Genomic DNA, 11,451 nt, shown 5'->3' with positions numbered 1-11,451 from the left:
CTATTAATTAAGATGCATTTTTAAATTGTTCAACCTTGAGCCATGATACTACATAACCCAAAGTTTGCCAATGTAAGCCAATCGCTATATTTTTGGTATCCTAACTACTCTTTTTTTTTTGACAGGGGGAAGGAGTCTCGCTCTGTCGCCCAGGCTGGAGTGCAGTGGCGGGATCTCGGCTCACTGCAACCTCTGCCTCCTGGGTTCAAGCAATTCTCCTGCCTCAGCCTCCTGAGTAGCTGGGACTACAGGCGAGCGCCACCACGCCCAGCTAATTTTTGTATTTTTTATTACAGACGAGGTTTCACCATGTTGGCCAGAATTGTGTCGATCTCTTGACCTTGTGATCTGCCCACCTCGGCCTGGTATCCTAACTACTCTTACCTGTCCCCATTAAAACAAAACACAAAACGACTCCCTTATTAAGCACTAGATTAAGTATATCTACGAAGCAGCAGCAAGGCATTAACAAATGGGCTGACAGTGTATCAAAATGCTACTGAGGAAAAGACAGCAGCAAGTACTCTCAGAAGAGCACATTATTCCACATGGAATCCCAAATTACTCTTATCTCCAGTTCCTCAAACCCCTGGAAGACTAGAGATGAACAAGTGAAGGTATAAACGAGACTACGGAAAATGCAGCTCAGATGGCATAGTGTCTGTATTTTAAAGTACCCAAGATCATGTGATGCTTACAGGGAAATCCCACTATAGCTCAAATTGTTTACGCATGTATAACTAAAATGCTAGTGAAACTTTTGTGTTTACCCAAAAAATAGCATTGCAGTTTTAAGTGAAAATGAAATAGGCATGGTTTGTGAAATGTTTATGTTTACACCACCCTCTTCCTGCTCCCTGCTCGTTTCATCAGGTGATCTGAAGACTACCTGGTTGGAAATATTTGGTAATGCAGTGCAGAAAATTAAGGTCACAGACAAAGTACAACAACTTTTAATACACCATTAATACTAATGATTAAAAATTATTGCATAGTCTTATGCATTTACCCTAAAACATTTTCTGAAAGTAAACGAATTATATAAAAGACAACCCTTTAAAATGTGGATGGCCTTTACTACCTCGACCTTCTATCCTTTTTTGTCTTTTCAGTACTTTTGTCCATGGTTTTCTCATTGTCTCCCCTGCACTTTGGGCAATACCATTTCCCCTTTGGTTTATAGGTGAGTGAAACGCATGAAAAGTGAAACCATTCAATTGGACACTGTTCATTGTCACATCCTATCATCTCCCCATAAGACACTTGGTTGCATAAACAGTATGTAGGTTCGTTAGGATCTATTGCAAACTCAACAGGTGAAGCTTCCCTTTCCTGCTTGGCCTTGGAGCGTTTCTTCTTCTTTGCTGACTTGGATTTCTTTTCTTTAGGTGGCTGATCATCACAGTCTTCAATCCCATTTGCCATATGACATAAATCACGGCTTTCACTGGTCCGCTGTCTGCGGGGTCTTCTTGAAGATCTTTCCGGTTGGCTAGAATCCATCTTTGCTTTATCTGAGGCCCGTTCACTTTCCGCAGGATCTTGGAAACACTGCGAATGTAACTCCATTTGTCTTGCCCGATTTTCTACCAATTCGAGCATTTGTGTAACAATCTGGATTTTTTCATCTCCCAATTCTTGACTATTAATTAGTGCTCTCTGGAGAAGCTGCTGTAGACGTTTCTTTTGGTTTAAATCATCTTCTTTCTTATATTTTTCATAGACATCATCAATTTCCTTTAACGTTTCTAAAAAAGGAAAAGAATGAGAACATTATCATGTGTTAGCAGGCATAACATTTCCAAGTTTGTTATTTTTTACAGAATTGAAGTTAGAACTCAAACCATGAAACCATACTCCTCTTTGGTACGTATACATTAAAAACTATTTCATACAAAGACCACATTATCTAATATGAAAGTATATTTAGAAGTAAAGTAATGAAAAGAAAGAACACAAAACTAATACTCATTAATCTATATTAAAAAGGGTAAGAGGCCGGGCGCGGTAGCTCACGCCTGTAATCCCTGCACTTTGAGAGGCCGACGCAGGTGGATCACCTGAGGTCAGGAGTTCAAGACCAACCTGGCCAAGATGGTGAAACCCTGTCTCTACCAAAAATACAAAAATTAGCCAGGCATGGTGGCAGTTGCCCCTAATCATTCCAGCTACTCGGGAGGCTGGGGCAGAGAACCGCTTGAACCCAGAAGGCGGAGTTTGCAGTGAGCTGAGATCACACCATCGCACGCCAGCCTGGGCAACAGAGCAAAACTCTGTCTCCAAAAAAAAAAAAAAAAAAAAAAAAAAAAAAGGATAAGAGATGTTTGGCTAATGATCAAAAGTATTTCTAATGGGCAAGAACACTGTATGCCACTTTAGTCTACTAAGTGCTGTAACACCTTCAAAACAGCCCTATATATAAAATTTGCAGGCTGAGGTCCAGCTCTAAAACTTGAAAAGGTTACAGGACTAGGCTACAGATTACTGCCCAAATGTGTTTACAGGATTTACAGTCAAATGTATGACTTGTGACATGACTCCAGAGACACTACAGCTTCACTTTCACATCATACATTCTTAACAAAGAAGGCATAAACAACTCTTAGCTTCCCATCATCTTAGTTTTAATGGCTCTATTTTAGCCTCACATGGGAAATTCTGAAAATGAAACTATTTCCAGGGTAAAACTATTTCCAGAGTAGATTCTGGTTCTGGCATCAACTGACCAAACCACTAACAAAATTATAATAAAGTCAGCACTGGATCATTCTGCTTTTGTAGATAAATCAGTAGTTGGTTCTAAGCTTTCTGAACTGCTGATTTAGTTGCAGGGCACGTGGAATACACTTACTTAAATAAAATAAAAATAGCTGTCTCACTAGAAGGTATCCAAAAATCTGAAAATATAATTTCATATGTCACCAAAAATTTACTTAAGATTAGTTTTGTTCAAAATTGTTTTGTTTCTTATTCTTACAAGATGTAATGCTATCTCAAAGAGTTCTGTCCCCATGGTATTTTTCATACCACATGGCATACCAGTTTTATATTCCAATATTATAATTATTAAAAACAGAGGCCGGGCGCGGTGGCTCAAGCCTGTAATCCCAGCACTTTGGGAGGCCGAGACGGGCGGATCACGAGGTCAGGAGATCGAGACCATCCTGGCTAACATGGTGAAACCCCGTCTCTACTAAAAAAAATACAAAAAGCTAGCCGGGCGAGGTGGCGGGCGTCTGTAGTCCCAGCTACTCGGGAGGCTGAGGCAGGAGAATGGCGTAAACTCGGAAGGCGGAGCGTGCAGTGAGCTGAGATCCGGCCACTGCACTCCAGCCTGGGCGACAGAGCGAGACTCCGTCTCAAAAAAAAAAAAAAAAAAAAAAACAGAAATGTTGGACAAGTAAATATATATATTGGGGCTGTCTGCAAGTAAGGCACACAAAAGCAAATATTCAACAGAACTCATTAATTAGCTTCTCCCTGGAAATCACAGGTACTCATACTTGATGTACAACTGTCTAACCTGGAATACATAACAAAGTGCCACCACATGGTTAAGAGCACTTATGCCCGCATAGCATATTTTTGAACAAAGTTCATGTCTATTCCATTTGCTTAGGTAGGCATCTAAGCAGATTTCTTAAGAACCTAATTTCCCTACAGGAAAAATAAGGAAACTGGTTCCCTCAGACCCACAAAAAAATTGAGGATTAAAAAAAAAGAGGCAAACCTCATTTCAAATATTCTGTACCTAATATCAGGTGTTAGAGGCTAATTACAGTATATATCACACCAGCACACTGATAGATGAGATAAAAAAATTTTTAAGACACCTTTTTATATAATGAAAGACAAGAAATTTAACATTTACTCAGCCCCTTCCATGTGGTAAAGATTTTCTCAGTTAATCTCCACAGCAACCCCATGAGGAAGCCATCACTTCTGCTTGTGAAAAAAACTGCAACTCAAGAGATATGAACCCCAGACTTTATTTTTTTTTTTTGAGACGGAGTCTGGCTCTGTCGCCCAGGCTGGAGTGCAGTGGCGCAATCACGGCTCACTGCAAGCTCCGCCTCCCGGGTTCCCGCCATTCTCCTGCCTCAGCCTCCAGAGTAGCTGGGACTACAGGCGCCCGCCACCGCGCCCGGCTAGTTTTTTTGTATTTTTAGTAGAGACGGGGTTTCACCGTGGTCTCGATCTCCTGACTTTGTGATCCACCCGCCTCGGCCTCCCAAAGTGCTGGGATTACAGGCGTGAGGCACCGCGCCCCGCCGAACCCCAGACTTTCAACTGTGCCAGATCTGTATGTCTGACCTAGCAGTGTAAGCACTTTCTATAAATTATATGAGAGGCACTTGAAATTAAGTATCAAATTTTAGTTTGAAGGTTGTTATTTATCGAAGAAATGAGTGAGAACACTAGAACAAAAATAAAGGTTCTCTAATAACCCTATCCCATAATAAGTACTTCAATTGTGAAATTGTTTTCTTCTTTATTTCTCATCTTTATAAGGTTTTCAGCAGTTCTGAAAGTGTCTCAAGTAGGTGAGAGAGAAATTTATTTGACTGCCTATATAATTTATATCACTAAATATTGCTGGAAATATTAGATCCAAAACCAGAAAAGACTTAACCTCTAGTGAAGAAATAAAAAACATGAAATCTGAACCCAAAACACAAAATATATATAAATATAAAACTGTGAAAGTTGAGCTCAGTAACCATGCGCAGAGAGTGAAAACTGGATGAGTTTTTAATCATTAATCACAATCTTCATAGAGCTAAGAATTTTTATAATCTCTTAGTCTTGTAAGGCCTACTATATTACTAATCTTACCAGAGCTATTAATACATCACAATTATAGATGATCCGAAAGCAGATTTCCCTGTCAACAAATTATAGTATCCCTTACCAACTTCAAATAGCTTAACTCTTGTGAAAGGAAACATGTGTCTTCAAAGAAATGTAAAAACCTGCAAGCTTGCTGGGTGCAGTGGCTCACGCCTGTAATCCCAGCACTTTGTGGGGCAAAGGCGGGCGGATCACCTCAGGTCAGGAGTTCAAGACCAGCCTGGCCAACATGGTGAAACTCCGTATCTACTAAAAATACAAAACTTAGCCAGGTGTGATAGCAGGTGCCTGTAATCCCAGCTACTCAGGAGGGTGAGGCAGGAGAATCGTTTGAACCCGGGAGGCAGAGGTTGCAGTGAGCCAAGATGGAGCCACTATACTCCAGCCTAGGGGACAGAGCAAGAGTCTGTCTGAAACAACAACAACAACAACAACACAGCAACAGCAAACTTTACAAACTTTAGTGTTATCTGAAAAACTAGAAAGGTTCAATATACAATTATTAAGCACGTATCATTTTTAGGTTACCATTCATGTTTGTGCTCCGTATCTGTAGAAATCCCCTTGGACAGTTTTTATTAAAATTTAAATTGTTTGAAAACAAGGATATGCATCTAAAGTTGCAGGAGCTGGAGCCAAATATTCTACATCTAATTAACTGGATGAGTTATTTAAACTCTTTCTAATCTGTAAAAGAAATATTTATATAATGGTCTGGACCCCGCGCATGTTTGAATTCCCTCCCCCGCTACCCCCTCCCCCAAACACGGATCAGTCCTATGAATCCCATGATTTCAGAAAACACAAATTTATCAACTAAAAAAAAATCAGAGACACTTATGTCACCCAAGAAGTGGATTCCTTTAGAGACTTTTAAACTACAGGATTACTGACGTGTTACAAAAACAGAGAATGGGTCCAGGAAATTATCTTTAAAGTTCATATGGCTGTTTCCATACTATGTTCAAGGTCTGTTCCTTGATTCAAGGTTATTAAGCGCAACACATTTCCCCTTTTAAACTGCCCTCCTAGTAGCACCACCGATAGTAGGTGGTAACACTGTAAGGAAGGTCGATTCTGTCCCGGGTTCCCGGGTCGGCCCGCAAAGGGTGGTTTCGCCTTAACACTTAAAGGTCGGAGCAGGTGGGGCTCGGGGACGCCAGGCGGTTGCCCAGTCAACCAACCCACTTCCTCCTGAAGCCCGGAAGTGACACATGTCTCGGAACCTACGCGGAGCCAGGATCCGAGACCCTCCGAGCTGCTAATCTCCGTCCTGATCCATTGGTTGGGAAAGAGATTGGAAACATCACCGCAAAACATGCTGCAAACCCCGACTCGGACTCAGCTGGGGCCGAACCAACGCCCCCACACAGCCTCGACTCCCTCCCCAGCAGCCGGCTCGCCGCCGCCCCTCTCGCGACCAGCCATTTTCCAGGCCCGCGCGAACGCGCGCCGCGCCCCTCCCACGCCCCACGTCACACCCGCAGGCCCCGCCCCCGGCGCGGGGGCCCTCCCCGCCACACACGCCCCTCTCTTCCTCTCCCGCGGGGGACCCCTCCCCTCTTAACCATTTTGCCGAAAGAACTGGGCTAGGGCTGCGGCTCGGGGCGGCCGAGAACTTTCCCGGGGCAAGAGAGCGGAACGGACTGCTCTCCTCCGGGCCGGGGCAGGAGCGCGGAGGAAGGCCCCCTCCCTCTGCCTCCGCGGCCTCTCGCCCCCTCCCCCCCGCACGTTCCAAAGCACCCGCACTCTGGGGTGGGGGCGAGTGAGGTGGGGAAGTGCGACCCGCAGACCAGCGGGAGCCCGGCCGCTCACTCCCTCCGGCCCTTGCCCGGCTGCAGTCCTGGGCCGGGGCGGCAGGGTCTGCGGCACGGGGCGGGCGAGCGCCTGAACAAATGCTTGCTGCTTAAAATGGCTGATTCCCCTCCGCGGCAGCTGCAGCCGCTGGGTCTGCAGCGGGGGCTGACGAACAGCCCCCACCCCCAATCCGGGGACCCCAGAGAAGTACTCGCCCACCGCGGGGCAAGAAGGGACGCGAACCCAGTCTCCAGTCCTCCCCGTCCCGCTCGGCAGACCCTCGGTGCGCTCGGGGAGACTGTCACGGGAGAAAGGGAAGGTGGCACTGCCCCGGCAGGCTCCCTGCCACCGGCTCACGAGGCCGGCAGCCCCGCGGCCCCTACCTTGATATTTGTTGTCCAGCTCTCGCAGCACAGACACGTTCCTCTGCATGTCGTGGGGCAGCGACTCCACGCACTCAAGGTAGTCCTGCACGTAGCAGGTGAGCAGCCGGCTCCGCTCCCCGGTCAGGAGCGCGGCCGACGAGTACAGTTGCTGCTGCTGCTGCCCTAACATTCTGCAGATCCGCGCCGTCGTCGCCGCCTCCGCATCCAGCAGCCGCACATGCACCGGCCGCGGCCGCCGCGGTCCCTCAGCTCAGCAGCCCGGCGCCGCGGGGACCCCACAGCCGCTCGAGAGGCTACGGCCGCGCTCCCCGATCTCCACTCCCCCCAGAGCAGCCCTCACTCCCCGCCCCCGCAGCACCAGCCCAGGGGCGGGGCGAAACTGGGGCTCCCTCCTTTCTCCCCTCCCGCTCCAGGACCGGAGCAGTGGGGATACCCTCGGCGGGGCCGGCGCCGGGGTCCCGGACGCTGACACTTCCTGTCCCCCTCGGAGTCCTCAGATGCTACCAGTGCCGTCTCGCAGCCCGGATCCCCATGACAAGCCCGTCGCCGCCTGCCTGTCCCCAGTCACCCTCCGTGCCTGACTGGGAGCCTCCCGCTGGCCTGCCCCCGCCCCTCCGCCCGCGGCCGCCTCTGCGCCTGCGCAGCGCTCAATCCGAATAAGGCCGGGGCCCGCCCCTACCGCCTACCGGAGGGTTCGCATTCTCCCGCCTTCGCTTTGCCGCCCGGGCGATTGGTCTGCCGGCTCCGGGCTAGGGGGGAGGGTGTCGGGGGCGGCCAAACGGCAGGCCGCGCCCCGCCCCCCTTAAAGGGGAAGCCTGGGGAGCCAGTCTCTGCGCCCCGCGTCTGAATGGGACCCGGCAGGGGAGGCGGCTCGGTCCTTCCGGCCGCCCTCCCCGCAGGGAGGGGCAGCTCCGCCCGGCCACACCGGCTTTTCACCCATCCGGCGGTCCGAGTGTGGCTCCTCGCGAGCCTGCAAAGGAGCAGTAGGCGGTTCCTTTTCGGACGACCCGGAGCGAGGCCTGCAGGACTGCGCGTCCCGGCGGGCGGCGGGCGGCTCCCAGCATGCGCGGCAAGGCGTTCCCGCCGCCTCCGAGCTCGCCTGGGGCTGCCGCCTGCCTCCTGCCGGGCTCTCGGGCTCGTCCGGCACCGCGGGGTTGTTTGGGGAGGTAGGCGGTGCTTCCTCCGGCCCCCGGCGTCGTGTGCCCTGCGGGTTTCGTGGCCCTTCCCCTGCGCTGGAATCTTCTGTGTCATTTAGAGGGAAGGGATGCGGGACGGCATCTGCCTGCCAACGCATAGGTCCCACAGACAGCCTTTAAAAACAACTGCGTTTGGGGTGTGTCAGAACATTTAAACACAGGACGTCGGCGGGGCTTCCTGGCGGAGTGGGGCACACGCCAGCTTTACGGGACTTTTTGCTCGGTCCTGCCCCAGGACTACAATCGGAGGGGACCTGGGGCATGTAGACGCGAGTAAAAACCTAGTCAGCGGGCGGGCCCTCGGCCCGGTAATCTACGTGATCTCCTAGTGGGGTTTAATTTCGGTGTAGTGTAAACGAGATGCCAAGCAGAGGAACTGATTTTAATTACAGATGGACTTTTTTGAAAGAAATGGGTGCAAATAGAATGAATGCGTGGAGAATTTTAATGGAATGCCTATGTAAACAAGCCCTATTGTGAGTACTACCTTTGAGTTAAAAAGAAAATGTGAGTGGTGACAAATTTGGATCTTCTTAGATCCAGTTTGCAGCGTTGGTACACCTGAATGGTGACCTATTTAGAGCACTTTTGAAACAGCTGTTAATAGTAACTAGCTTTTGACTTGCAAAGAGAAATCTAGATCTTCATCTAGAGGAACTTTTAAATTTCAAACCAAAATAAAGCACTCCAGGCAATTTGACTTCATAGGACGTCAGCTATTTCAAAGGACTGGGAAATCGCCTTGGGTTATTATCCTAGGACACTGAGGTTTGGGCCAGTATTAAGTCAACCCAGACAGTACAATGTATAGTATTTCTGAGAACATTTGGGGATTTTACTGTTCTTTAAACCTTTTGGCCGGTTCTCGTAAAAAACGGCCACTGTGAAGAACTGAATTTTACTGGTTTTTACTTGAACTCTACTATTTTCATTTTCTCACAAATTTGAATAAGATGGTCTTTATCAAAGGCCCAAAATAATGTGGGGTGCCTTGTTACAGGTCAGACACCGAATGTACCAATGGATTTTATTCAGTCTGATAAGTGATCTGCAGGTAGATAAGAGAAGTGTTTAGAAACGAGAAGGGGAAAAAGTCAAAGATGCAGAATACCTAGAGTACTCCAGAAACAGAGCAAGGTGATAGGAGGGATGAGCATGGGATAGGAGACATTTTATAGCATTATTTTCACCTTTTACAATTCTGTTGAACAGGCTGGAAAAAAGCCAAAAAATCCAAAGAATATTTTAGCTGGTACTGATCTAAAACTATAAAACACTGTAGTATGATAATATATGTATATGTATGAATTATTTTAGACATGCTTTTCTTGCCATATTTATTTTAAAAGGTTAATCGAAGGCTTATTCTTCTGCCACCCTGCGAAAACAGCCTGTGTGGGGAGAACACTTCAGTGGGGGAAAAAAAAAATCGCCACAATCCCTAAACCCTTGACCTTGATTATTGAGCACTGTCCTTCCCTTCTGAATGGTCACTTAACTGGAAATATGGATCCTCTTCAGATTGAATTTCTTGTCTTCTAAATGCAAAATTTAAAATCTCCCGTTCTCAGCAACTAGAAATTAATTTAGGGTATTTAATCCTGTGAATAAAGCAAAAAGGCATTTTCTTTGCTCCACAGTGTATTATCTACCACAAAGCAACCCTAAAAAAAAAAAAAAATAAGTAACTGATCTCCCTAAATTAGTCTGGGATTACCTTGAATTTCTAAGTCAGTGACTTTAAGAGGTCCCTGGCAGGGACTGTGTGAGCCTCCGTACCTGTCTCTTGGGGAGAGCAACAACTTCAAACTGATTGAAAACAAACTGGCAAGTAATTGTGAAAGATTCCTAAAGAAGACTGCTGAGAAAATTCAGCTTCTGTTTGAGTCAGACCAAATAAATGAAATCCTTTTCTTTTTTCTACTTTTTAATATTTTTAAACTTTTATGGAAATTTTCAAACAAAGGCAAAAGTAATAGTACAATAAATCCTCATATACTGTTTACCCAGCTTCAACATTTAGCAACATATGGCTAAGATTATTTAATCTATATCCCTTCACACTCCCTCACTCTTGCTGGATTTTTATCATTTTATCTGTAAATACTTTAAATATGAATAGGTAAAATATAACAGTGGTTTTTTTTTGCTTGTTTTTGACACGGAAATTTGCTTTTGTCGCCCAGGCTGGAGTGCAATGGGGCGATCTTGGCTCATTGCAACCTCCGCCTCCCAGGTTCAAGCGATTCTCCTGCCTCAGCCTCCCAAGTAGCTGAGATTACTGGCGTGTGCCACCAGGCCCAGCTAATTTTTGTATTTTTGGTAGAGACGGGGTTTCACCATGTTGATCAGGCCAGTGTCTAACTCCTGACCTCCAGTGATCTGCCCACCTCAGCCTCCCAGAGTGCTGGGATTACAGGCGTGAGCCACACTGTGCCCAGCCAAGATAAGTTTTTTTTTTTTTTTTTTTTGAGACGGAGTCTCGCTCTGTCACCCAGGCTGGAGTGCAGTGGCCAGATCTCAGCTCACTGTAAGCTCCGCCTCCCGGGATTACGCCATTCTCCTGCCTCAGCCTCCGGAGTAGCTGGGATTACAGGCGCCGCCACCTCGCCCGGCTAGTTTTTTGTATTTTTAGTAGAGACGGGGTTTCACAGTGTTAGCCAGGATGGTCTCGATCTCCTGACCTCGTGATCCGCCCGTCTCGGCCTCCCAAAGTGCTGGGATTACAGGCTTGAGCCACCGCGCCCGGCCTCAAGATAAGTTTTTTAAACATATCCATAATACCATTTATTCTATCTCCCCAAATTTTCTTACTGTCATTTGATAACTACACAATTCAAATTTTCCTGTTGTCTCATTAAATCTTTTGCATTTGGTTTAACAGGATCCAACAAATCCCATGCATTTTATTTGGTTAATGAGGTCTTTTCCAAACCAGTAAGAGGCAGTTAATTCCCTGTTTAATTCAGTGAAGCAGAGAGCAATGTTTTTCTGAGGAAGATATTCAAGTAGTTTAAAATCCCTGCTTTAAATATGGAGAAATTCAAGAAGAAATCCTCATATGAAAAAGTCACCAATTGATAGCATGTTGTAAGAAATGTAATTGTACCTGATGCAAATAAATAAATCCTTAATAACCTAGGAGTCTGCGTTAGAGTGTAATTTGTTCTGGAAGGTCCAGTGAAGCATCTTAAATTATAGTGAAAAACCCTAAAACTTTA

The 11,451-nt window shown here is 46.7% G+C and overlaps 1 protein-coding gene across 3 annotated transcripts; it reads right to left on the bottom strand.

Moving 5' to 3' along the window:
* Positions 1–937: 937 nt before the first annotated feature.
* Positions 938–7,351, bottom strand: ING2 (inhibitor of growth family member 2). 3 transcript variants are annotated; one of them, XM_033215771.1, is made up of 2 exons: positions 7,032–7,351; positions 938–1,748 (listed from the first exon to the last, which is right to left on the bottom strand). In XM_033215771.1, the coding sequence occupies exons 1-2, from the start codon at positions 7,201–7,203 to the stop codon at positions 1,078–1,080; spliced, it is 843 nt and encodes a 280-aa protein (XP_033071662.1). In that variant the 5' UTR covers positions 7,204–7,351; the 3' UTR covers positions 938–1,077. The 3 variants fall into 3 exon arrangements, with proteins under 3 accessions (XP_033071662.1, XP_033071663.1, XP_033071664.1); XM_033215772.1 differs by lacking the exon at positions 7,032–7,351 and adding an exon at positions 5,746–6,011; XM_033215773.1 differs by lacking the exon at positions 7,032–7,351 and adding an exon at positions 4,913–5,022.
* Positions 7,352–11,451: the final 4,100 nt, after the last annotated feature.

This window comes from Trachypithecus francoisi, unplaced genomic scaffold (genome assembly GCF_009764315.1).
Source record: "Trachypithecus francoisi isolate TF-2019V2 unplaced genomic scaffold, Tfra_2.0 Lachesis_group1, whole genome shotgun sequence".
NCBI classification, from domain to species: domain Eukaryota; kingdom Metazoa; phylum Chordata; class Mammalia; order Primates; family Cercopithecidae; genus Trachypithecus; species Trachypithecus francoisi.
This window is presented reverse-complemented; position numbering and strand designations above follow the sequence as displayed.

What these genes read in the sequence shown, in the direction of transcription:
- ING2 (XM_033215771.1), bottom strand. Translation starts at nt 7,203, where the DNA reads ATGTTAGGGCAGCAGCAGCAGCAACTGTACTCGTCGGCCGCGCTCCTG. An exon ending in GCTGGACAACAAATATCAAG is followed by an intron (nt 1,749 to 7,031) that starts GTAGGGGCCGCG and finishes TTCCTTTTTTAG; the next exon opens with AAACGTTAAAGGAAATTGAT.